At 43.4% G+C, this 24,919-nt stretch overlaps 1 protein-coding gene across 1 annotated transcript; it reads right to left on the reverse strand.

Annotated features, from left to right (window-relative positions):
- On the reverse strand, positions 1-24,714 carry IREB2 (iron responsive element binding protein 2). Its single transcript, XM_032233415.1, is given in 29 exon segments — positions 1-3,504; positions 4,334-4,519; positions 6,080-6,097; positions 6,099-6,134; positions 6,136-6,196; positions 6,281-6,436; positions 8,341-8,483; positions 8,551-8,658; positions 8,788-8,846; positions 8,849-8,911; positions 10,121-10,277; positions 10,677-10,761; positions 11,847-11,982; positions 12,507-12,524; positions 12,527-12,665; positions 13,475-13,591; positions 14,607-14,635; positions 14,638-14,706; positions 14,808-14,979; positions 16,365-16,504; positions 17,935-18,118; positions 18,470-18,488; positions 18,490-18,537; positions 19,127-19,345; positions 19,931-20,068; positions 20,700-20,774; positions 20,776-20,863; positions 22,964-23,053; positions 24,487-24,714. Coding segments are annotated over 29 exon segments (2,883 nt in total). The 5' UTR covers positions 24,506-24,714; the 3' UTR covers positions 1-3,393.
- Between the last annotated feature and the right edge of the window lie 205 nt (positions 24,715-24,919).

The following is a 24,919-nucleotide window of genomic DNA, read 5'->3' on the forward strand; positions in this document are numbered from 1 at the left end:
CATGGTACAACTTTTCTTTATTAAAAATAATTTACATCAGTTTAACATTTTATGCACAATTGTCAGCAAATTCAACGCTTTTGTCTTTTCAGAGGCCTATACAATACTTAATGAGTGAACTGGAAACCATTGTAGACCGTTAACGTTGCCTTAAAAGGTGCAGTGGCTTGCGTGGGAATAATAGAATGCAGGTATTATTTTGCTGTGTATAATTGATTTACATTTATAACTCTCCACCACCACCCCCTCTTAGTTTGGTAACCATCTAATCGAGGGCTCAGTTGTGGTTCTTTTCAGAAGCCAAATCGAAGAGAGGATGAGAAAAAAACCAGACACGTTTCCAGTTTTGGTGATTTTTTTTTGCCTTTACTTGAAAGTCCAAGATTATAGTAGGTTATGGAACACCCAGTGCCTTTGGATTAAAATACATTGTGCACTGCCAACGTGCAAAAGAATTTGGATACAAGTGGTTTTGCTTCCAATTAATATACACAGGCTCTCCTATCAGTGTCTAAATCACTATGTTTGTCTGAATCATTCTGCTTTTCTTGGTTTAGGAAGGGATTTAATCCGTTTAAGCCTCCAGGTTCAAGAGATTTTTGAGGTTCTCAACCCCATTCGTGTCCAAAGCTATCCGGAATCTTTTGAGATTGGGTCAGCTCAAGTCTCTCAGCTTTTTAATTACATGAAAACTTACCAATGTCAGTCAGGAGGATTATGAAGTCTCTCTATCAAGCTCTATGGCGGTTCACACGTTATGTCCATCTCCCATTCAATCTATTTATAGTCAGTTCTCTCCAGATGTTCATTGGAAATTAAAGCTTTTTTTAATTTTTTTAAAAAAGGATAGCGTTGCAGCCTCCAAAATATTATCTTTTGAATGTAGGAGGAAAAAGTGAAGGCATGTCAATGAATTTGACCAAGAGTGGACAACTATGGCTACTTTATGACTTGAGGACTTCAACTCCCAGCAATTCCTGAGCCAGCATGGCTCAGGAATTCTGGGAGTTGAAGTCCGCAGCTCGTACAGTTCCCATAGTTGCCCATTTCCAGGTTTGACCTAAAATACAGATCATAATCTGGACTTGACATTTGGGAGACCTGCAATCGGACGGATCTTCTAACGTCTATAGGCCAGAATCATTAGACAGGTGAAGTCACACACATCACGTAGCAAAAACACTCTACTGGGGTGGGCTGAGGGGGGTGGGAAGCTGTTTATTTGAGCCCACCCATTTGAAAGAATGTCAGTTATCAGCACCTAGACACGGATGGAGGCCATTCGTAGATGTTGCTCGACTTCACGTGACTGTCAGATTACTAAAAAGCTCACAATACGTCCCCAATACGGGATTTTGAAAGAACGGGACATTGGAAGGGCTGTTTTGGGTATTCCAAACTTGGCACCTTTAAGACTTGTGGACTTCAACTTCCAGCATGTCTGGCTGAGGAATTCTGGGACTTAAAAGTCCACAAAGGTCTTAAGGTTGCCAAATTTGGAAGATCTCTGGGCTACAGGACCGTGGGGTGTGTCTATAAGGCACCCTGGTTTTTTAGGACACACATTTTACTTGGGAGGAGAGGGACACAGTGCCCTGAACCCAATAATAATAATAAAGATGATGCCCGAAAGCTGGAAAAAATAATAATTTAGGTACCAAACATGAGACATTGTTGTTATTGTTTGCCGTTTGTAATGGTCAAGAAAGAACTTCACTGAAATCAGAGAAAAATCATTCAATAATAAAAGGAAAGATTCCGATGGCAAAACTATAAAGTGGCAAACATAAGGACAGCTCAAGAAAAAAAAAAGTCAATGAATATAGATTGAAGAGAGCTTGTCGGAAAAAACACCTAAGGTTTAAAAGGGCTGGGCAGAAAGGTCCACAGACTTTTATTGCTGTAATCCACATTTCTAATCATTTGGCCTCAAAAAGAAAATCTAGTAAGTGTGAATATTAATTTGTTGTTCAGAACGTCAAGATACTTTTAGCGACACAGAATTTACTAGAAGTACTTATTCTATTAGATGGGGTTCTGTTGGTTTAATCAAAAACTCAGGCTTATAAACAATTTAAGCAGAACAGACCTTTTTCAAAGGAGCTCGGGATATTTCCGCTACGGAATTTCCCGTTAATGATAAACCAAAAGTTACTGTAAACGCTCTGGGGACTTTCAGAAATTCTTCCTCCTCAGAATAAAATCTACTATCCACCATCCCAAATAAAGCTGTTTTGGAAAGAACAGAATGATTGGAAGAAAACTTGGGGAGACGATTCATTTATAAACCCAACAGGTTTTGTTTACTGCACAAATGGAAGAGAAGAAATGGGAATTCAGTTTCGAAGGAGCAGGTAACACTGTTTCTTCTTCCGTTAACAGACCAAAGCCCAACTGAGGTTGATGTTGTTTAGATAAAATAAATCCAGTTAAATTCCATGATGGCTACTGGTCAGGACAGCTAGAAAGCGGGAGAGATCACTGCCATTTCCCCTCAATTAAATTTCAGCTTTGGAATTTTTCACAAAGCAAGTTTTCTGCACGGAGAGAATCTTGCTCAATGTCTGGGGCAATTCCCAGAAAAATCCACCCGATGAGGCCACTGCAACGTTCCACTTTTCTGGAAGGCATCAAATAGACAACATTACGAACGGTGGACTTCAACTCCCAGAATTCCTGAGCCAGGAATTCTGGGAATTGAAGTCCACAGGCTATAAAGTTCTCATAGTTGGCCAGTCCTCAAATAGTGGGAGGCTGGGTTAAAAAAAAAAGCATAGAGTATGAAGCCTTTCTTAAACTTCGGGGGTGGGGGGGGGTGGGGTGGGTCAATACCATGAGCTAGATCTAAGGGGGTGGTGGGTTTTTCGGTTCATTTTCAGAATTGGGGATCCTCCGAATTTTAAAACAAGGGAATCCTACATCATTAAGCCATGTGCTATGCTCAAATCGAGAAACAGCATTGGGAAGTTAAAAGGTGGGAAAGAAAAAGAAACGAAGGGAGGAAAAATTCAGGGAATCCGGCTTCGAATCTTAACAATTCAGTTTCGGGTTTTCACATAATTTATGTACAAAATAGTCTAAGGTGAACCCTCCCCACCCTCCCCTCATACTTACAGATCTCTTTTCACAACACAAAGACACGTCAATGTCTAACAACGTCAATAGCACCATTCGGGAGTATTTTAAAATCCAGGAGGACCTCGCTGTGTCCACTACAACAATTTCACAATCTTTTACATCCATGGACAAAGTTATCTGAGCACAATGGGGGGTGGGGGGGGGGAAGGTTGTCAGCAGTTCCAACAGGGGAGAGGAAGGCTTGGGCCGAGGGCCTCAAGAGGCTGGCGGGCTTTGGCAGTCCTCCGAGGTGGGGAAAAGGGCTTTTACACAGCTTTACAGCAGCTTCCGGACTGTGTAGTTCAGCACGCCGCCGTGTTTGTACAAGGTGATTTCCACATCACTGTCAAACGAAGTAGCCACCTGGAATGCTTTGCCAGTATTCGTCTACGGAAGAGCGAACAAAGAAACAATAAAATAAACTCAGAGGTGAGTGCAAGACTTTTGTCTTTTCCAGGGATTCGAATATTTGGAACTGGGTTCCCACCGTTTCTGCTGACTACGCTAGAGGTAGTTCTCAACTTACGACCACAATTCAGCTGCAAATTTATGTTGCTACGTGAAACATTTGTTAAGTGAGTTTTGCCTCATTTTGTTTTGCCCTTTCTTGCCAAAGTTGTTAAGTGAACCACTGCCTTTGTTTAAGTTAGTTGACACGGTTGTTAGTGAATCTGGCTTCCCCCATTGACTTTGCTTATCAGAAAATCGCAAAAGGGGATCATGTGACTCTGGGACATGGCAACCATCATAAATACGAGTCAGTTGCCAAGTGCCTGAATTCTGACCATGGGAATGCTGCGACGGTCATAAGGTGTGAGAAACGGCGATAAGTCACTTTTTTCAACGCTGTTGAAACTTCAAACGGTCACTAAATGAACTATTATTCAGTGTATATGGAATTGCCAACAACCAGTCACTTCCAAAATCATACATTCAGTGAAGGAAACGTTGAAAATTCTCATCTAATTTTGTAAAATTAACTAAAAATACACTCATTTGCTCTGTAAGATGGGCGCCTCTAAATTTAATAAATATAAATAAAAAGATTTTTAACAACTTGCTATTTACTTTGTGTCTTATTTTATTTTACCTTTCTCTCGCTCTTTTTCCTCCCCCTTTCTTTTCAAAAAGGCTTAAGATAAATATAACGAAAGCAAACATTCCCAAGTATCGAACATTGCACGGAACCCACCACAGCGAAGTAAAAGGCCGATACCTTCACACGCAGGGTGATTGCAGGTGTTAACTCTTGAGGGAAGAAGATCGAAAACTGTTCTTGCCAGTCAGTCCCCAAGGACTGCGCGCTCTCCCCGGGGAGGAACTGAAGTGGGGCAATGCCCATGCCAATCAGGTGGCCTTTGTGGATCTTCTCGTAGCTTTCGGCAATCACTGCTTTCACTCCCTGCGGAGGGCGGGGGGTGGGGGGGGAGGAAAAAAAGTTCGATCCAATTCAGATACTGTCAATTCAGCAGTATTTCTCTAATCGGGGAGTACTGAATTTTAAGATGGAGAATCTGAGTTTTCTGGAAAAGGCTAATAGAGAGGAGGAAAAATAGAAACATTGGGATCGCTCTTCAATTTTGAGCCTATTTGCAATATTGAGGATTAAGAGAACCCATCACTGGGACAGCAGTGACTCTTAGCACTGTAAAGGTAAAGGTTCCCTCGCACATATGTGCTAGTTGTTCCCGACTCTAGGGGGGCAGTGCTTATCTGTTTCAAAGCCAAAGAACCAGTGCTGTCTGAAGATGTCTCCGTGGTGATGTGGCCGGCATGACCTAAACGCTGAAGGCGCACGGAACGCTGTTACCTTCCCACCAAAGGTGGTTCCTATTTTTCTACTTGCATTTTTACGTGCTTTCGAAACTGCTAGGTTGGCAGGCTGGGACAAGTAATGGGAGCTCACTTCGTTATGCGGCACTAGGGATTCGAACCGCTGAACTGCGGACCTTTCTGATTGACAAGTCAGCATCTAGCCACTGTGCCACCACGTACAGGCCCTGGCACTGACTAGACTCCAAACTATAAGCAACTATGTTTCAAAGAAAGAGAGGAAAGATAGTTACAATTGCATATATTCCAATCACAATTAAACTATAAATGCTAGCAATTATTACAGCTAACCTTAACCTTAACCCTAACCTATACAGGATTATCTGGCCCCAAAAAAACACTTATATACAATATTTACAGGGCGGGGCATAACCTTTTCCTAGGGGGTCACAGCAACACTTGTAATAACAACACAAATATTCATACACCATTCGAAAGCCCATCAAAAACTGAGTTTATTGACACGATTTAATGTCAGTCTGACCACATAGCCCTCTCGAACAGCATTCAAACGAGGTGGATAAGAACACAACAAATCTTCAAACAGTTCCGTTCGATTTTCTGAAAAAAAAATCTGTGCTGTCTGAAGATGTCTCCGTGGTGATGTGGCCGGCATGACTCTAAACGCTGAAGGCGCACGGAACGCTGTTACCTTCCCACCAAAGGTGGGTTCCTATTTTCTACTGCATTTTTACGTGCTTTCGAACTGCTAGGTTGGCAGAAGCCGGGGCAAGTCACGCAAGCTCACTCTGTTACACAGCAATAGGGATTTGAACTGCTGACCTTCTGATCGACAAGCTCAGCATCTTACTTACTGAGCCACCGTGTATAAGGACAGACTCCAAATTTGATATATAAATAATTTACCCATCTTACAGTTATCAGTCATAGACTGCTGCTCAAGACGAGTTTGTACATTTCAGGAGAGAGAGAGGGAGAGGGAGAGGGAGAGGGAGAGAGAGAGAGAGAGAGAGAGAGAGAGAGAGAGAGAGAAAGAAAGAGAGAGAGAGAGGAGCAATTTCTGTTCTGCAAATGAAAGACAGCAGTTTCTCCAAAGGAATCAAGCAGGTTGAAGTAATGAAGGCTTCCGGGACATAATGAAGAGGATTGGAAATAAAAAATGGAATACCAGTAAAAAGGGTCCCTTTGGCAGCCCAGTCCCTTGAGCTGCCCAATCCGTATTTTCTTGCCGGCTAAGATAATCAGAGGGCTGTTTTCTTTCCGATATAACTCGGCGGCATCAAACCTCCAGCTGCAATTAAGAACAAAGAGCCGGGTCACGAGATATCACAGTGGTTCGATAACCGAGAAGGATTTCCTGGGAAGCTACATCCTCACCGTCTGTCCTGTTGGGAAGTGAATTGTTTTAGGAGCCGGCTTGCCGATGAATTTATTTAAAAGCTTGATGTTGGCAAAGGTGCCTCGCGTCATGACAGCGTCGTTGCCCCGGCGGGCCCCATAGGAGTTGAACTCGCGGGGTGTGAGGCTAAAGGAGGGAGAGAGAGAGAGAGAGAGAAAGACCACTCAGGATATCCAGTGTGTGGAATGTGGAAAGGAGTTTCTCCGTTCTCATGTTTAAAAGAGGGTGTCAGGCCTGCAGTCATATTCCTTTTAGGATCTTTGGCCTGACATACTCTCTATTATTTTACTATGCTGTTTCATTAGTGGGGTAATTCGGGGGAATAGTAAGGAGTAGAAGTTGTTTGTCAAAAAAAACATTCCTTTCTAGAAGCCCAAGGACATCCTTTGTCTTTGCACCTGACTGGAACTGGATGGGGGAAATGTCAGCGTGGCAGTGGGAGATTGGACCGTGCGTGACCCGTCAAACTGCGGTCCACTAAAGCGCGCCCGATTAAAGCGCGTACCTGACGTCATCAGCAGCGCGACAAATACGACCGCGGAGAAAAAAGGGCGCTTTTAAAGCAAGCCGATTCACATAAAGGTAAGGTTAGGGTTAGGTTAGGGTTAGGTTAAGGGTTAGCGTTAGGTTTAGCGTTAGGTTAAGGGTTAGGTTTAGGGTTAGGTTTGGGGGGTTAGGTTTAGATTTACGCGTTAATTTTAAGTTTACCGCTCACAGCGTGCTGTTTTCGTCGCGCTGTGATGACGTCACGTACGCGCTTTCGTCGAGCGCGCTTTAGTATACCGCGGTTTTGTGGTGGAACCGGACCGTCTAATGGACTTGTGGGTGTAGGGGAAAGATCTTGAACTTTCAACTGGGAACCTTTCAGATTCGAGTTTTCCCAGATGTGCCAACATGTCTCTCTTAATAAATTGGAACAGAGCAATACTTTGTCTGGACTCTGATTTAATTTTGGGTGATATTTGGAACACTGACAGAGGGTTTCTTGCATACATGTGAATGCTGGTTACGATTGGAAAGGGAAGACACAATCTCACTTCCGGGAATAAATATCTGGCCCGAGTCTTTTTTTCCTAATTATGTTTTAATAATCCGCCCTGCTGCTCTGTATTAATTATACAATACAGGCAGTGGTGAAATGTAAAAAAAAAAAAATTGCCACCAGTTCTCTGGGCGTGGCTTGATGCAGGTCATGTGACTGGGTGGGCGTGGTCAACCTTTAAAAAAATTTTTTTTCAAAGCATTTTTACTACCTATTTGCCCAAACAAACATGCTTTAAGAAGTAAAATAGAGGTTCAGCTGTGCCGTGCAATCATGGGAACCTTCCCCCTTCCCCCACACTTTTAAAATCATTTTTTAAACTACCAGTTCCAACGAATAGCTAGTAAAAATACTTTAAAAAGTGGAAAAAAAAAAGGTTCAGCACAGCTGATTTCATGGAACCTTTTTTCCCCACTTTTTAAAGCATTTTTTTTTTTACTAACAGTTCGCAGAACCAACGACAATCGCCCTTCTGATTCGCGTGAACCAGTAGCATTTCACCCCTGAATACAGGTAGTCCTTGCTTAAAGACTGGTTTCTTAAGGATTGTTCAAAGTTACGACAGACCCACCCATCCACCCAAAGGTACTGCCAACTCAATTTCTAAGTTCCGATGTCACTACCACCACCACCATGGACTCACTTTTAACAATTGTGGCATTCCCTTTAAAAAACACCTAAAAAAAGGTTATAAAATAAGGCACAGTCGCGTGGTCACCTGTTTAAACGACTGCCACAACTCACAACCCTAATTCTGGACTCAATGATGGTTATGAGTCAAGGACCAGCTGTAATAGAATTCATAATCTTGTAAAGAGAAAGTTTAGGGCAAATTCTGGTTTAAAAGGCTGAAGCGCATTCAGTTCATCCTATTGAGCAATTAAGGAGGCCTACTTTGTTCACTGCTGTCTGAAGGGAGAAATTTCTGAGGATGAATCCCGCTCTTCTCGCTCCTCTTTTAAGACCCCCACCCCTTGGAGGTCCTTACCCTTTATTCATCAAATATCTCGCTGCAGCACTTCCCCTGGCAATGCTTCCAGCGGGCGAGACGTGATCGGTGGTGACCGAGTCGCCCAAATGCAACAGGACGTGAGCATTTTCAATGCACTGGAGGGGAGGCGGGTTTTTGGCCTGAAAAGAGACAAGACTGAGCATCCGGCATCTTCTGAACGGACGCTCCCGCCTAATGCCGGCCTACTTACAAGTTTATCAAAAAGGAAGGGCATCGGATGTAGGTGGACTTTGAATCCCAGGTAAACAAAGTGGACTCGGGGGCTTCCAGAGAGTTCCAACGCTTATTTCCCTTCTGGAAAACAAAGGAGGAACCTTTGCGTAAGAGATCGAAGAAGCTTTATAGTTTCTGGTCATCTCCTCCTGCTTTATACCCAAATGGTAGAAAGCCTCTCTCTAATTAAAGAAAGGAATATAAAACTACCTCCATTTTTATTTTCAGTTCTTTAAACATGGATGATATTACAAACTCCTCTTCGATCTCTGAAGTTCTTCCCGAGAAGGCCAAATATCGTGCAGGAAGATATTTCTGCCATCAGAATCGACCCCTGTAAAAAATTTGATCAAGGTGAAGATAATGGTCAGACAGCCGAAGCCACAGAGAAAATGGAAACAAATAAGGAAAATCCCAAAAGTTTCTTTATAAGTTGAACACAAGCGCATAGATCGGTGGCCCCAACCCCCCCCCCCCCAGCTGTGGGACAGCAATGGTCTGCGGCATTCCAGAAACCAGTCCACGCAAATGAGGGAAGCCCCATCTGTGGGTTCCATGGAACCGGCCCCTGGTGCCCAAAAGGTTTGGGGCCGCTGTCATAGATGGCACTTTTGAGAGCTTTTGTAAGTCCTTGGTGTTCTCTGAGCTTGGTTGTTTGCTTGCAGACGTTCCATTACCCGACTAGTAACATCATCAGTGCTCTGATGGTGATCACCAAGTACTGATCGTGTTACTCAGTTGGGTAATGAAATACTGTATTTTCAAAGTATAAGACTCACCGGTGTATAAGATGCACCAGGATCTCGAAGAGGTAAGTAAGGGGAAAAAAGGTTTTTGTCCTCCCCGGCGCCCAGGAGCACTCTGTAGGCTTCAGCAGGGCTGGGGGAAGGCAAAAACGCCTATTTTGCCAAAAATGGGCGGAAAATGAGCTGACTTTCACAAAAGGGGGAATTTTTGCCTTCCCCTGGCCCTGCTGAAGCCTGCAAAATGCTCCTGGGGGCTGGGGGAAGACATAAACACTCCATTTTTGCGAAAAATGGCCTGGTTTTTTGCAAAAATGGGGTGCAGGAGCGGGGCTTCAGGAGGCCAAAAATGGCTGTATTCGGTCTATAAGACGCACCAACATTTCCATGCTCTTTTAAGGGGGGAAAGGTGCGTCTTATACTCCGAAAAATATGGTATCTGCAAGAAAACAACCAGACAACATTAAAGACTCCACCCACAGTTCCACCCGGACTACAGATATTCTCTTCTCTGGACAGTTTTTGTGTCAGAAGATGTTGGGATACAGATTTGATGGTACAGCAACTGCTAACAAACCAGATTACTGTATATAATCCAAACAGCCCTATAGAACAGGACTTTCCTTCTTATGTAAGACAGCTCCCTGTAACAAAATCACTTCGATGACAAATTCAAGGCAGACCCAGATTATTGGGGGCAAATATGCTGACTCTGTAAACCGCTTAGAGAGGGGGCTGTGAAGCACTGTGAAGCGGTCTAGAAGTCTCAGGGCTATTGCTAGACGAATGCAAAGAGTTACCTAGTGGCTCAGTCTGGAAATCAATATTCACAGTTCCTGCAATCGCGTAAGCAACAACTAGAGATGGAGAAGCCAGGTAGTTGGCACGGATGCAGCTGCAGAGGCGGCCTTCAAAGTTTTTGCTCCCAGATACGACGCCACATGCAACCAAGTCACCCTGAAGGTGAAAAACAGAAAGAGAACAAAACGGGGATATTTTTCTCTCTCCTCGATATTCTCATTCCCTGCTAAAGCACTTCTTTACTACTCAACCCATCGAAGCCAAAACTACTAAATTCTGCAAATTTTATTTTTACGTATTTATTGGCTGGTTGAGTAAGGCAGGACTAGAATTTACCGACACCTGGTTCTAGCCTGGTGCGTTAACCAGGGGATTGCTAAACAATCCTCTCTAGTTTTAAGGTCATTGGTGTCCCAGTTAAACAACATCTGCTCTCCCCCACCCACCCCTACTAGCTTAAATGAGCAAGGACAAAATTGCCACTCCATCCACCTATCGAAGGACGGCATTTCCAAATGAAAACCCTAGTCAGATATCTCATGAAGTAAAGCTCACCTGTACGATGGCATTCTGAATGGCTTCTGGCAAAGGGGCAGTATTCCCCACACAGGTGGAACAGCCGTAGCCGATGACCTCAAACCTACAGGGAAAAGCAGGGAATTGCATTTCTGGAATCTTTCGCATTTTCCAAAAATAACGAGGCATTTGACAAATCCAGGGAAGGGCTGCTGCACACATCTGGGACTTCCAGGTGGGAAATCACTAGGGCGGTGAATCTCTACCTTGGCCACTTTTAAGATGGACGGACTCCCAGAATGGCCCAACTCATCTGCCCACTGCCGAGAATTCTGGGAGTCAAAAGTCCATCTACATGGAATTGGGAAAAGCTAGTCGGAAGGAAAGAGACTCCGCTCAGAGGCACGACAACCCCTCCAGAGTCACCAATGGGCATCTTCAATTTAAATTAAGAATAAAAATGCAAATGGAGTCTAAAGCATGTGAAAAAGCAATACAAATATTAAGTTTGCTAATTGCACAGTGGCAGATAAGACAGCGCTCCAGAGGACTGACATCACTGACCAGAGGATCATGGGTTGCCCTCTCCTCTCTTTCAAAGAGCTTTATAGCTCCCGCTCCCTTAAGAAAGCCCAAAACATTCTAAAGATCCATCTCATCCTGGAGAGCCTTTTTTTTTTTGAACTATTACCATCTGGCAGACGGTACAGGACAATAAAAAGAAGGACAAATAGGCTGAAAAACAGCTTCTATCCCAGAGCAGTAGCTATATTGAATTCTACTGTATAGTGCAATATTAATGCAGCATCAGAGGTTTTCAATTCAATTGTATACAATGAAAAGGATGCGTATTAGTGTTTTATTTTTTTATAGCAATAGCAGTTAGACTTATATACCGCTTCATAGGGCTTTCAGCCCTCTCTAAGCGGTTTACAGAGTCAGCATATTGCCCCCAACAACAATCCAGGTCCTCATTTTACCCCCTCGGAAGGATGGAAGGCTGAGTCAACCCTGAGCCGGTGAGATTTGAACAGCCGAACTGCAGAACTGCAGTCAGCTGAAGTAGCCTGCAGTGCTGCATTTAACCACTGCGCCACCTCGGCTCTTATAGTTTTCTTACGTATGATGTACACTGAAGATGACATTTAATTTCATTGTTATGAGGTGTGATGACAATAAAGTAAACTTAAAGAACAAAGGAAGTAGTACCCAAGTTTATTGAGATATGGTAATACGCCGCTGGAACTGAGATAATGGGTGACCATTCCACTCCCCGGAGACAGGCTGGTTCTTATGTACGGTTTCACAGTCAGACCAGCTTCACTGGCCTTTTTAGCCAATAAACCTAATGGGGAAAGGAAACACGCTGTTACAATAAGGCCAATGGCTGCCTTTTCTTTTTTCTTTTTCATTTGCAAATGGAGGACCGCTCCTCGCACTTGTGACCAATCCTCGCATTTACAACCACCATAGCATCCCCGCAGTCACGTGTGATCCCAGGGTTGCCATTTGTGACCATCCCCCTGTCGGCTTCCCACAAGCAAAGCCACGGGGGTAGCTGGACCTGCTTAACAATGGTCACAATTCGCTCAGCCGCTGTGGCCAGGAAGGTCATCGATTCAGGGCGGGACTCCCTTAAACCGCCGCCATGCTTAGCAACGGAAATTCTGCTCCCGGTCGTGGTCGCACGTCGAGGACAACCTGCCTCGCAGCATGATGGTAGTACAGTGGTTCCCAAACTTGGCAACTTTAAGAGTTGTGGACTTCAACTCCCAGAATTCTCCAGCCAGCAGAGTTGAAGTCCACAACTCTTAAAGTTGCCAAGTTTGGGAACCACTGATGTAGTTGGTTGGAGAGGAGGCTCTGTACCTGCTCCGAGCATCGCAGAGGGTTGCAGTTGTTGGTGCAGCTGATGACAGCAGCAATGACTACCGACCCATGAGCCAGCTGGTACTCGTTGCCTTCATATTCGACAGGAACGATGCGGCACTGCTTTTCGGCAGGAATCTGAAAGCCTCTGAAGCCAACCTAGGTGGTCAAAGAGTGGGGGCAGAGTCAGCCACCCGTTCCCAACTGTTGGGAAGTTAAGGAGGGAGGCACCAGAGCACCTGGACCACTATAGGTTTTGATGTTACCCAGTCAAAACACCCTTAAACAAAAATGGAAAGATCACAAACGGTTTCTTTTGGATTGGAAAATCTGCACCACCTGCTTCGGCTCTCATGGGATTTGGAGCAGCAGTTAATGGCCAATTCCCAACGTTCGGTCATAAAGTAGGACGACCACCTTAAGAAGAACTCGCTTCCTGCATCTATTTTACTCAAATTGGAAAATCTACATTCTAGAGCAGTGTTTCTCAACCTCAGGCCATTTTTAAGATAGGCGGACCTCAACTCCCAGAATTCTTGGCCACTTTAAGATAGATGGACCAATTCTAAGAATTCTTGACCATTTTAAGATAGGTGGACTTCAACTCCCAGAATTCTTGGCTACTTTAAGATAGGTGGACCAATTCCCAGAATTCTTGGCCATTTAAAAATAGGTGGACCAATTCCCAGAATTCTTGGCCACTTTAAGATAGGTGGACCAATTCCCAGAGTTCTTGGCCATTTTAAGATAGGCGGACTTCAACTCCCAGAATTCTTGGCCACTTTAAGATAGGCAGATTTCAACTCCCAGAATTCTATCTTCAAGTGTCCAAGGTTGAGAAATACTGCTGTAGAGTCCTTATAATCTTCAAACATCCCAACTGATAGGAAAGGGCCTTCAATATCCCAGGGGGGAATTCTCCTGCCGAGATTGAAAACCAGCAAGGTGGACTTTCAAACCGTACCTACCTTTTCACTTAAGCATGCTTGGAAGTCGCTCTTCATGTTGGTTACAGCCACTCTATCTTGGGCCCTTTTCGGACCGCTTACATATGGCGTTATAGAGCCCAGGTTTATATGTATTATCTGAGGGGGAGGAAACATTTAATCAGTTGTTATTTCACAAGTGACACTGTTGTGCTGATGCTTGGGCTTTTAAAACAAGCAAGCCAAAAGCAACAACAATTAGTATATGCCGACAAACGTTTCTGAGGACAAGCTGGCATTAAAAAAAACAAGGCAGCATCTTGAATTCCATGTATCTTTATGGTTTGTATGTTATTGGAAAACACATGCTTTAGATAAACCACTTACTATATTTTTGGAGTATAAGACACATCTTCCCCCCCCCCCAAAAGGGTGAAAATCTGGGTGCGTATACATTGAATGTACCATTTTTGGTCTCCTGAAACCCCGCCCTCTTTGCAAAAATGGTCGTGCATAGCCTTTAGGAGGCTTCCAGAGTAAATTAAATTGTAAATTTAATGAATTTATATGCATTTATTTGTAGAGTGCTCCTGGGGCTGGGGAGGGCAAAATGAGTAAACATGAGTGGTTTTCTCTCATTTTTGGCTCCCCCCAGCTCCCAGGAGCACTCTACAAACCTCCTAGGCTATGCATGCTCCTTTTTGGTGAAAAATGGGCTGTTTTTGGGAGGTCTGCCGAGTGCAAAGCTTTTTTTAAAAATTTGCCTCTTCAAAATCTTGGTGCGTCTTATACTCCAGTGTGTCTTATACTCCGAAAAATATGGTAAATAGTGGCATTTATTCAAAATCCCAGGTGGTATTCCAGACAAAGACAGCTCAAGTCTTTGCAATATCTATCTATATCTATATATCTATATCTATATCTATATCTAATATCTATATCTATATATCTATATCATATATATATAAAATTTCCTTTCCAACAATTCACTGGAGGTTACCAAGAGCACACTTGTTTGAAGAGAAAGGGTGTAAAATGCCTCGATCTAAAGAAATGGTTATTTGGGGGTGGGGGGTTAAAAAAAAAACCCTTGATAAAAAGGCAAATCTTTAAGAAAAAAAGCAGAGCAAACATAGCAATAACTTTGAAAAAGGCTGGCCCGGTTTGTACTTACCTGAGAATATTCAGGTTCCTTAGCAGATACTGGTAATTTCTAAACAGTTTCACAGTTTTAAGATACATCTCCATGGACTTGAGTTTGCCGTCGTCACAGCCTGTGAGAAAAATCCGAAAGTTCTGATCCTATCTCCAAAGATTGAGAAACTCCTTGCGCTGCTTTAGCCAGCCAAATCTCCTCCTACGCTGTCAATCTTACCTGTATGCTTTAAGTGCTTCAATGTTACATCATCTACAGGGAAAAAGCTCAGAATTGCACCATATTCAGGACACATGTTCGCGATGGTGGTTCGGTCCCCAACGGAGAGCTGAGAAACGCCGGGGCCAAAGAATTCCACAAATTTTCCAGATACACCTGCTTGTCTTAGTTGCTATGGAGACAGGGGAAAAAAAACACCCGTCAGTATCATATGTAGGCCAAGGGGAAATGTCACAGCATTGGGTATTTTTTTTAAAAAAAATAAATGGTTAGTATTTTCAAAAAGGAGAATCCATCAGACTTATCCCCCTTTTAACCAGCAAAAGACACAGTAGTTATACACATTTGTGTGTTACAGTCACAATTGGGATTTGCAATCTTTTTGATGATTTCCGGCAAAAAAAACCAACAACTCTTACTTGGTGTACTAACATCGGAACAGCCATAACGTAACCCAATTGTAATTACAGGGTTAACAGTCATCTGATAACCATAGTCAATACAAGGGCAGCCAGAGGCTAAAACCTCTTACTTCCCTAGCAGAAAGGTTCAAGATTAAATCTTACGACAGCGACAACTTCTGCTTAACACAAGTTGCTCTTCTACAACTTCCCGGAGGCGACTGCGCCTTTATCCAGCTAAGCAGTGATAAGTGTGGGAAGAACGCTGGGCATTTTGCAAGAATGGCTGCTTTAGCTCACACTGGGCTGCCGAGTCACGAAGCTGGCAAGGCACCTGTTACCTGACACCAAGTGTTGCGGGCTTGCAAAATAATTGTCAATGGCATTGCCGCTGAGAGACCTACAGCTTTTTATTTTGTTTCAATAAAGGAGTCCTCCTCCTCCTCCTAGGTACCTGATGATACCTAATTAGGTAATCAATCATCTGCCAGAAAACGAGCTCAGGGAGCACCAAGGGCCCCATTGTCCTCCTCCTCTTACTCCCCTCCCTTCTAACACTGATGATGTTACCAAGCAGGGTAATGAAACATCCGCAAGAAACAAGCAAGCTCAAAGAGCACCAAGCACCTCACAGTCCTCCCCTAGCACTGATGATATTACCTAGTTAGCAGGGGTGGGTTTCAGGCGGTTCGCAGCGATCCCCGCGAACCAGTTGGTCGGCGAACCCGGAAGTAAGTAACTTCCGGGAACGCCAAAGGGTCCACCCGCCCGCCCACATTTCTTACCCGGTTTTGACGAGTTCTGTGCTTCCACGCATGCGCAGGACGCATACAGCGCCTGCGCGATCCTCCAGGAGCAGCTGGAGCATCGCACAGACACTAGTACGCATGGGTGCACTGCGCGCATGCACAAGGACGCCGCCGGCCCCGTTCCAACCGAATCGGTTGGAACGGGGCGAGAAACCCACCCCTGCTAGTTAGGTAATGAAACGTCTGCAAGAAAACAAGCTCGGGGAGCACCAAGGACCTCTTTATTTGTTTCTTGAAAAGGTTGATGGGGCCACCCACCCTGTGGCTCACAACTCTGGGTTTTACTTTGGTGGCTGCCTGTACATGACCACCCTGCCTCTTTGGCCCCAAAGAGAGCTCTGACATACCTTTGTAATGCTCAGGACGACGTCGATGGATGTAGCAAGTGAGCTGGCCGACCCGGTCAGTTCACACCCAACCACCTCGGGCAAAGTGAGGGTGATGGGGAGGCCCAGCATGACCGCTTCGGTTTCAATTCCGCCCATACCTAAATGGGGCAAGAAGAGCATCGAACAGCTTATTGATCGATTATACTGTGTTGAAATCTTTATGAAATCTTGTAATCTGGTGTTTACAATAGGCCAAGCTGAAAATTCAGTATTGTTCTAAATTCATTCCTGGAAGACATTTGTCTTAGATGAAAGAGAAACAGAATGGACCTTTAGGTGGGTAAATGTAATGTTTTCATCTTCAGTAAAAGAAATGCATCTGGACATTATATCCTTCCTGGATGTGGCTTTTGGCTATGTGCCTAAATAAAGTATCCTGTATATTACTTTAAAAGAAAGAGCGCAGAGAAGAGCAACAAAGAGGATTAGGGGGCTGGAGGCTAAAACATATGCAGGAACTGGGTATGTCTAGTTGAATGAAAAGAAGGACCAGGAGAGACATGATAGCAGTCTTCCAATATCTCAGGGGTTGCCACAAAGAAGGAGGAGTCAAGCTATTCTCCAAGGCACCTGAGTGTAGAACAAGAAGCAATGAGTGGAAATTAATCAAGGAGAGAAGCAACTTAGAACTAAGAAATTTCCTGACAGTGAGAACAATTAATCAGTGGAACAACTTGCCTCTAGAAATTGTGAATGCTTCAAACTGGAAATTTTAAAGAATATATTAGATAATCATTTGTCTGAAGTAGTATAGGGCTTCTTGACTAAGCAGGGGGTTGGACTAGAAGACCTCCAAGGTCCCTTCTAACTCTGTTATTCTTTTCTATTCTATTCCATTCTAAAGTGTTATATCACCCCAAGGATTTTATGAGATTTGAAGCTGCATTTATACAATACGCATTTTTACAGTTCTTTTCCTCATGATATAAACAGGTGTATCTTCTCACAGCTTCTATATATTTCAGTAGAAAATTACCCTGCATCTGGTGTTCAAGGAACACGGAGATGACAACCCTGGATACCTTCTTTATATCCATTCCTTTTTAAGTTATGTTTTGCAGCCGGTTATTTAACTGTAAATACACAGGGCCACAATTCTTTAAAAGGCTGCCTAATGAGGCCTAATGAAACAGATCCAAAGAAGGGGGCACAATTGCAAAATATCGACAAGTTCAAGAACCTGCTTATTCTGGGAGGGTGGAAGGGAGGAGGAGAAACACCACTTCACTTGAAGACAAAGCGAATAACTTTGTGTAGTTGTAATAGCTACGTGAGATATTTTTGCCTACAATCCTTCATCCTGTCTTGAGCACTGCATGTCCTGTTTTTAACTGTAATCTAAAAAGTGTTAAAATTTAAATAACAGAGACTGCCATGGTGCTGGCATTTCAAAAGAACTTGATGGCCAACCAGCCTGCTCTTTAAAATAACACGCTTTGCACCAGCATCATCCCTGTTAACCTCTTTAGAAAGACGGTGCACAAATATTTCAGCCAGAAGACATTCAAAGCCTCTCCGAGCTACTTACCCCATCCCAGGATTCCCAAGCCGTTCACCATGGTTGTGTGAGAATCTGTGCCAATAACACTGTCGGGATAGAGGAAGTTTTTGACATCAAACACTACTCTTGACAGGTGTTCCAGATTCATCTGATGGACCATTCCTGTCCCGGGAGGAATTACCGAGACATTTCTGAAAACTTTGGAACCCCACTAGTTTAATTCATGAAAAAGAGAGACAGACAGACAGAAAAAGCGTGTTAGTTTCACACTTTCTAAATCAGTAATTCCCACTCTGGCACCTCCCCAATAAATGGCATTGAAAATTCTGAGAATTGCAGTGCCAAAAGAGGCTGGCTAATTCCCTTCATAGTTTCTTTTTCTGTAGCAAGTGGGGATTAATATGAGAATTTGCTACGTCCGTTAATACTGAAATCCCCCCTCTTTATAGTAAGAGAAAGAAGAGGGGTGATCAGTTCTGATCTTGGCAATTCTTTATTGATCCATTTCTCACTCCCTTTCTTTCAACTTCTCCTGGGTCACGCTGCCTTCAAAGCGACATACCTTAAAAAACTGGAGTCTCTTTGTTTCTTCCAAATTCTATCTCTTGATTCTTAAATACTGTTTCAGGCCTAAGGAGATGAAAAGAGGGTGGGGGGCATATTAAAACTGTTATTTGGAGTGCTTAGAAAAACAGCCCAAAGAAACATTTTTTCTTGCTAATGTTTCAGGAAATATTGCACAAAGAAAAAAGAGAACGTTATGGTGTCAAAGAGATATTTCCCATCTGTCCTTAGGCTTTAAGGTTTGATTTTAATTATTTATGTTTTAACTAGATAGATAGATGATAGATAGATAGATAGATAGATAGATAGATATGAAAGAGAAATGACAGACAGACAGATGAGAGAGAATAGCTAGACAGACATTCATTCATTCATTCATTCATGCATACATATTTTGATGGCTATATACCACGCAGAGTTACTCTATGGCAAGATGAGCGGCCAATAAATTTTATAACAAAAAACATACAAAAAATTCCCGTCAGTGAAAATTCTTTGCCCCAAAGATGGTTTTGATATTGGTTCTCAAGTAAGCTTCATACATGTGTACGGTTTGGATCTGGGTAGAAGCCAGTCTCGCTAGCTTTCAGTTTTTGACTGGAGAACAGGAATAACCCTCCAAAGCCAGGAGGGAAATTTAAAAAGGCAAGCTTACTCAGGCACTGGTTGAAGATGAAAAGGACACAAGAGGGGCGTGTTCTCAATCTGCACAGAAAGCTGCCCCGGGTTCCGCTTTGATTCTCCGTCGCACGGGCCTTTGCAGCTGGACTGGCCTCGGCACGGCAGCTTCCGAGGAGCTTTGAGCGGGGAGAGTTTTGAGGGAGGGGGCCGTGGGGGATCGCCGCCGCCGGGATTTGGAGTGTTCTGTATTGCACTAGACGAAAATGAAATGGAAAAGAACGCTTTGTTCGCTGCGATCCTTTAAATCCTCCTTATGCTAAAGTAGAATATAAACATACTTTTTATAGGAACATTAGAGATTTGTTTTTAGTCTCCTGGCAAAAGGAAGCACAGATTTGATGCACGTGTGTGCGTGTGTGTGAGAGAGGGGGGGAGAGGGAGGGAGGGAGATTCATTTGGGAAATACCTATCTAATATACTGGTTCCCTTATACTTCAGTATCTGATTGTGTCCATGGGAACGGAATGTCCCAGAAATCATGTGATATTACCTAGTCATGGGTAATAAAACATCTGCAAGAAAACAAGCAAGCTCAGAGTACCAAGGAACCTTCAAGTGTGTTTGTGTGTGTGTGTGGTGTGTGTGTGTGTATGTAAGTTTCTCTATTCCTGCTTCAAATGCAAGAGGATTCAGTGTATTTCAATTAGATCAACTCAGCATCTTAACAAAACCACATTTTCGATTCTGCCCACTTAAGGACAAATGTGCCACTATCAAGATAGGGCCCCATCCACCCACCCCCAACAAAATATAAGGAAGCCGACAATTCAATGGATACCATTTGTTGAAGTCAATCTGCAAAGAATGGTCCACGGTAAGATCCGTAGGGCAGACCGGATGGACTCGCGTAGGATCTCCTCCGAGGTTCTTCACCGCTTCCCTCATGGCAGCAAAATCCACCATTGCAGGAATCCCACTGACATAACAGGAACAATGTTTTCTACTTAGTACCTCTATGAAGCCAGCAGTGAACATTCAAGCCACCTCTTCAAGAGGATTAACAGCGATTCTAGCTATGGTTTAAGTCAGGGGTCTCCAAACCTGGCAACTTTTAAGACTTGTGGACAGAATTCCTCAGCCAGCATGGGAGAATTCTAGGAGTTTGAAGTCCACAAGTCTTAAAAGTTGCCAAGTTTAGGAGACCCTCTGGTTTAAGCCACAGTGGCTGAATTCACACGTTGCTCTACACAATGCAAATGATGATGGATGACTGTATTTAACAAGCGAGTCCCATCGTAGGCGGACCAAGAAAACAACAAGCTCAGTAGTAGAGTGGATTACAAATCTATCAATTAGACACACAAAATTCCTGTCTGAATGCCTGTATGGAGCTATCCTGAAACATCCAACCTGCTGCAATGACCTTCCATTATTTCAATTCTAACAGACTTTTGCTGGTAATTGCTTAGGAAGCACTGCCAGGATAAACTCATACGACCTGAATTTCTGGCCATCTAAATTCTCGGAAAGACCCACCCAGGACATTTAGAAAAACTCATCAGGTTCTAACTAAAATAGACGAACCCAGGGGGGAAAGTGGGTCTTACGTGAAATCTTGGAGCAGGACTCTGGCAGGACAAAAGGGCACTTCAACATTGTTCTGTTTGGCTGGCCAGTCCAGGATTCATCACGTCTCCTTCTTTCACTAGGAAACCATCCCAGTTGCGGACAGCCGTCTCCAACATGACCCGTATGGTGTAAGGCAAGAGATCTGCAAATGGACAGAGGAGCTAAATGGCTTGAGGGTAAACACTTGTGCGAGTATTCCTGCTATAGGCTTCTTTCTAAACCCAGGAAACTTTTGTAAGCACAAAATGTGTGTGTGTGGGGGAGGGCATTGAATAGAGCAGGGATCTCCAAACACGACAACTTTAAGAGTGATGAATTGTTGAACTCCACACGTCCCAAAGCTGTCGTCTTTGAAGCCCCCTGGAATACAGGGATTTTTGTCTGGAGAGATAAAGAGCAGTGGTGCAACACAATATGTACAACTGAGCTAGACTAACAGGTTAATTTGACATAAAGCAGCTGCTATGTCCTGATTACAGGCAGTCCTCAACTTAACAACAGTTCATTTAGTGACCGGTCAAAGTTACAATGGCACTGCACTGTAAACAAATGGTAATTGAATTTCTTTTCCTTTAAACATCTTTTGGAAATATGCGAAGCTTTAATAAGCATTTGCGGGTTATTCTTGGCATTAGTTTTCTTACGGCTGAGTATGGGCCAGGAGTTAAAGAGTCCCCATGTCCTACTCTTGGATTTTAAATCTGGCAAGCACGTATTTCAATAAACCTATTTAATGTTGCTTACTGAAAAGCACCTGACCTATTGCAAATAGTAGGGACGCTGCTAATTAGAGAACCCTTCAAAATAAGATTGCTAACTTTATTAAGTATTGTAGTCCAGGTGAGAGCAATTGCAGAAGAGGTAAGCAACAAATTATGAGAACATTTGTCTAAGGGCAGTGGAAATTTCTGCAAGTCTGTGACAGTAAACAAGCTTGCAACCATCACTTGGAAAGAAAAAAGCAATTATTCTTTTTAATAAGCATCAAGTAAGCCTGTGTTAGTAGAGCCACATCATAATTTTTCAGCTCTGAAGGTTGCTGCAGGCTTCACTAGCTTCATTTAAATGAAGCGTTTTCTAAGGCATAATTTCTCCCTCATTAAGTGATTCATCAAAGGCTAACCATATAGAAAAGTATTTAGGAACTGCCAAGAGTATTTGCAGTTTGGGCTGTTGAGTAAGAAACAGACATTCCCTAACATGGTTTCTTATTACAAAACATACACTCAGGTGACTACCAAACCATTTTACAACTACCTTCAAGGTTTTCAATGTGACAGAGAACCACAAACAGTTCATCAATAACTGAAAGGCTCTGATCTCCACTTTCAATATTCGTATGGGGAGATTTCACACGTATCAAGGAATCAAATCCATGATTTAACGCACTCCCGTTAGGGAAGGAAGGCAGGAGATAAATGAAATAACAAACACAATTTGAAAGACCAGATGAACAATCCAGCTCCTCTTCCAGAAAACCCCTTACAAGTTTGTCTAGTGTAAATTAAATATCTGCTCCTCCTGGGCACCTTCTGGAAGGAAGGTGAGCAATTAATAAACCCCCGTCATGATTTTTAGAGACAGTTTTGTATGGTCAACTATCTGCTTCTTGAAAAGTACTTATAGCAAGCAGAATTTCTGTTCTTTTTCTAAAAGATAAGGACGACAGCAACGAGACAACACCCATCTGAACCAACAGATAAAGACTATAATTCTGAGTAATCTTTTCTACAGTCCTCTGAAATTCACTAAATGGATTCCATTAATTTGAAAATACACCAATACCTTTCAAGCGGAAAGAAAGGAATACATTTGGACCAAGGAAGACAATTTCTGAATGTCTAGTGACCAGAAGGGTTAATTTTATTTTGCCACTTATGAAAGGGCTTTCCCACAGCTCCAAAAAGAGCTACCAGAAATTAAAGTGAAAAAAAACTTTCTTTAGCATAAAAAACACATTCATGGCCCACTGCAGTTACTTTAAAGGAGGCTGTGTCTACGTCTAACTGGAATTTGAATATCCAGGAAGAAGGAAATTAATACCAACCTTAGGAACATTTACTCAAAGAGTTTTAATAGAGAAAGCATTTAGGATTATAACTCAGCAGCATAATCCCAAGAATGGTTCAAGTAACAAAGCCACCAATCCCCAAATTCATTTTAAGACTACTTAAAAAAACTTAAAGAGGTTAGTTTTATTAGGTTTATATTAAAAAGACACAACTGCAAAGTTATTTTTTACCATATTTGGTGCCTCCTAGTTTAGCAATGTTGTAGAACTTTTTGTCTGCATTGTCACTCAGTGTTTCAATTAAGTGCTGGAACAGGTGTCCTGAAAACAAGTCAGATTATTAAAATTATTTGATATGTGTATGTATATGTAGTTGGACAGGAAGGCTGCAATTCTATCCATTTTCATTCCATTTCATTCCATTTTGAATAATACCCACTAAATCCACTGGAATTCACTACTAAACTATAAAAAAATTAGTAATAAATATTTAGGTTGCAAGACTAAATGTTTTCCTGTATTTTTCCTATCAATAATTTGCAGTGGAATGTTATATGTTTTAAATACTTTTATCCTAATTTAAATAGAACTTAAATACCACATAATAGATTCTATATATAACATTAATTTTCTCTAGAACACTAAATATGCAGGTCTAATTCTACTTTGGTCTAATTCCATTGAGTCACATCCAGGTTTAATCATACTTGGAGACTGAAAACAATAGAGCTTAAATCTTGAGTAACAAATCCCACTGATGTTGATTCACAATTAAACTTAAGACCAAACTCATTGTCTTCATTAATACATGATAAACTACATTTAATATTCTAAAGACAAAACTTCAACTTTTTAAAAAACAAAATGTTAAACAGCACAACATATATTCTTTATGTAAAATTACTACTTGAGAAATTGTAGAGAAAGTTGCCTTTATCTCCACTACACTGAGTGAAGTTTACTAAGAGACATGGAAGAGGATGATGGGAACTGTCGTTTAACAGTTCTGGAAGTGGAATGAATTATATATAGCCCAAGGGAAAAAGGACAAGGATGATGGGAACCACCGTTTAACAGATTGGTGATGGGAACTGTAGTCTAAGGCCCATGGAAGGGGATGATGGAATCAGTTTAATAGACCTCAAATGAGGCGATGGAAACAACAGCCCAAGGTCCGTGGAAGGGGATGATGGGAACTGTTGCTTACAGTCCTGGAATGACAAGAACTGTAGCCCAAGGGAAATGGACAGGGATGATGGGAACTACTGTTTGATAACCCTGGGATGGGGGCGATGGGAACTGTAGTCCAAGGCCCATAGAAGGGGATGATGGTTGTTTCAGAGCTGGAATGGGGATGCTGAGAGGCGCACAGAAGGGGATAATGGTTTCATAGTCCTGACAGGGGGGGGTGGAAATGGACAAGGATGATGGGAGTGGTTGCATCCCAGCCCTGCAAGGAGAATGGGAACTGCACCCCAAGGGAGACAGGAATTGGAGCCCAAAGCCCAGAATGTGGGGGGGTGATGGGAACTGTAGTCCCCCCTTCACATGTATCTTTGGGGGGGGACGCCAGGCTGGGAAAGCCCCAAAAAACTGGTGGAGGGGGGAGTAAGGAAAGGCAAGCAAGGGAGAAAGATGGCTGACGGCCCTTCCCCTCCCTTTTATCAAGGGGGAGGGGAGGCCGGTGGAGACGGGCACAAAGGGAAAGGGGACATTTTGCCACCCCCCCGCCCCCTTCCCTCATCGCCACTGACCTGCCCGGGCCGCCTCCATGTTCCTCTCCCGAAGAAGGATGCCACGGGAGTTGTGAGGGCGGGGGGAGGGGAGAAAAAGAACCGGGGGAGGGGGCGAAGCCCTCCCCTCAAAGACCGCGAGGAACGAGGGAGGGAGAACCGGCGGGCCCCCTCAGCGCCTCCGCCCGGCCCTCCTCCCCGCTCCCTCATTGGGCTCTGCCGGTTCTCGCGAGAGCTCCGCCGCCCGCAAGAAAGGAAAGCGGCGGCAACTCTCGCGAGGTTTCGGTCCGGCGCGAGGGGCGGTGCGCGCGTGCGTCCGTCCCCGCCCCTCCTCCTCCTCCTCCTCCTCCTTTTTTCCTCCTCCTCCTCCGTCTCTGTTCAAGGATAGCGGCTCAGGCAGCGAGAGTTCAGGGCGAAGATCTCGCGGGAGCTGAGACGCTCTCGCGGCTTTGGC

Source organism: Thamnophis elegans, chromosome 16 (genome assembly GCF_009769535.1).
Source record: "Thamnophis elegans isolate rThaEle1 chromosome 16, rThaEle1.pri, whole genome shotgun sequence".
NCBI classification, from domain to species: domain Eukaryota; kingdom Metazoa; phylum Chordata; class Lepidosauria; order Squamata; family Colubridae; genus Thamnophis; species Thamnophis elegans.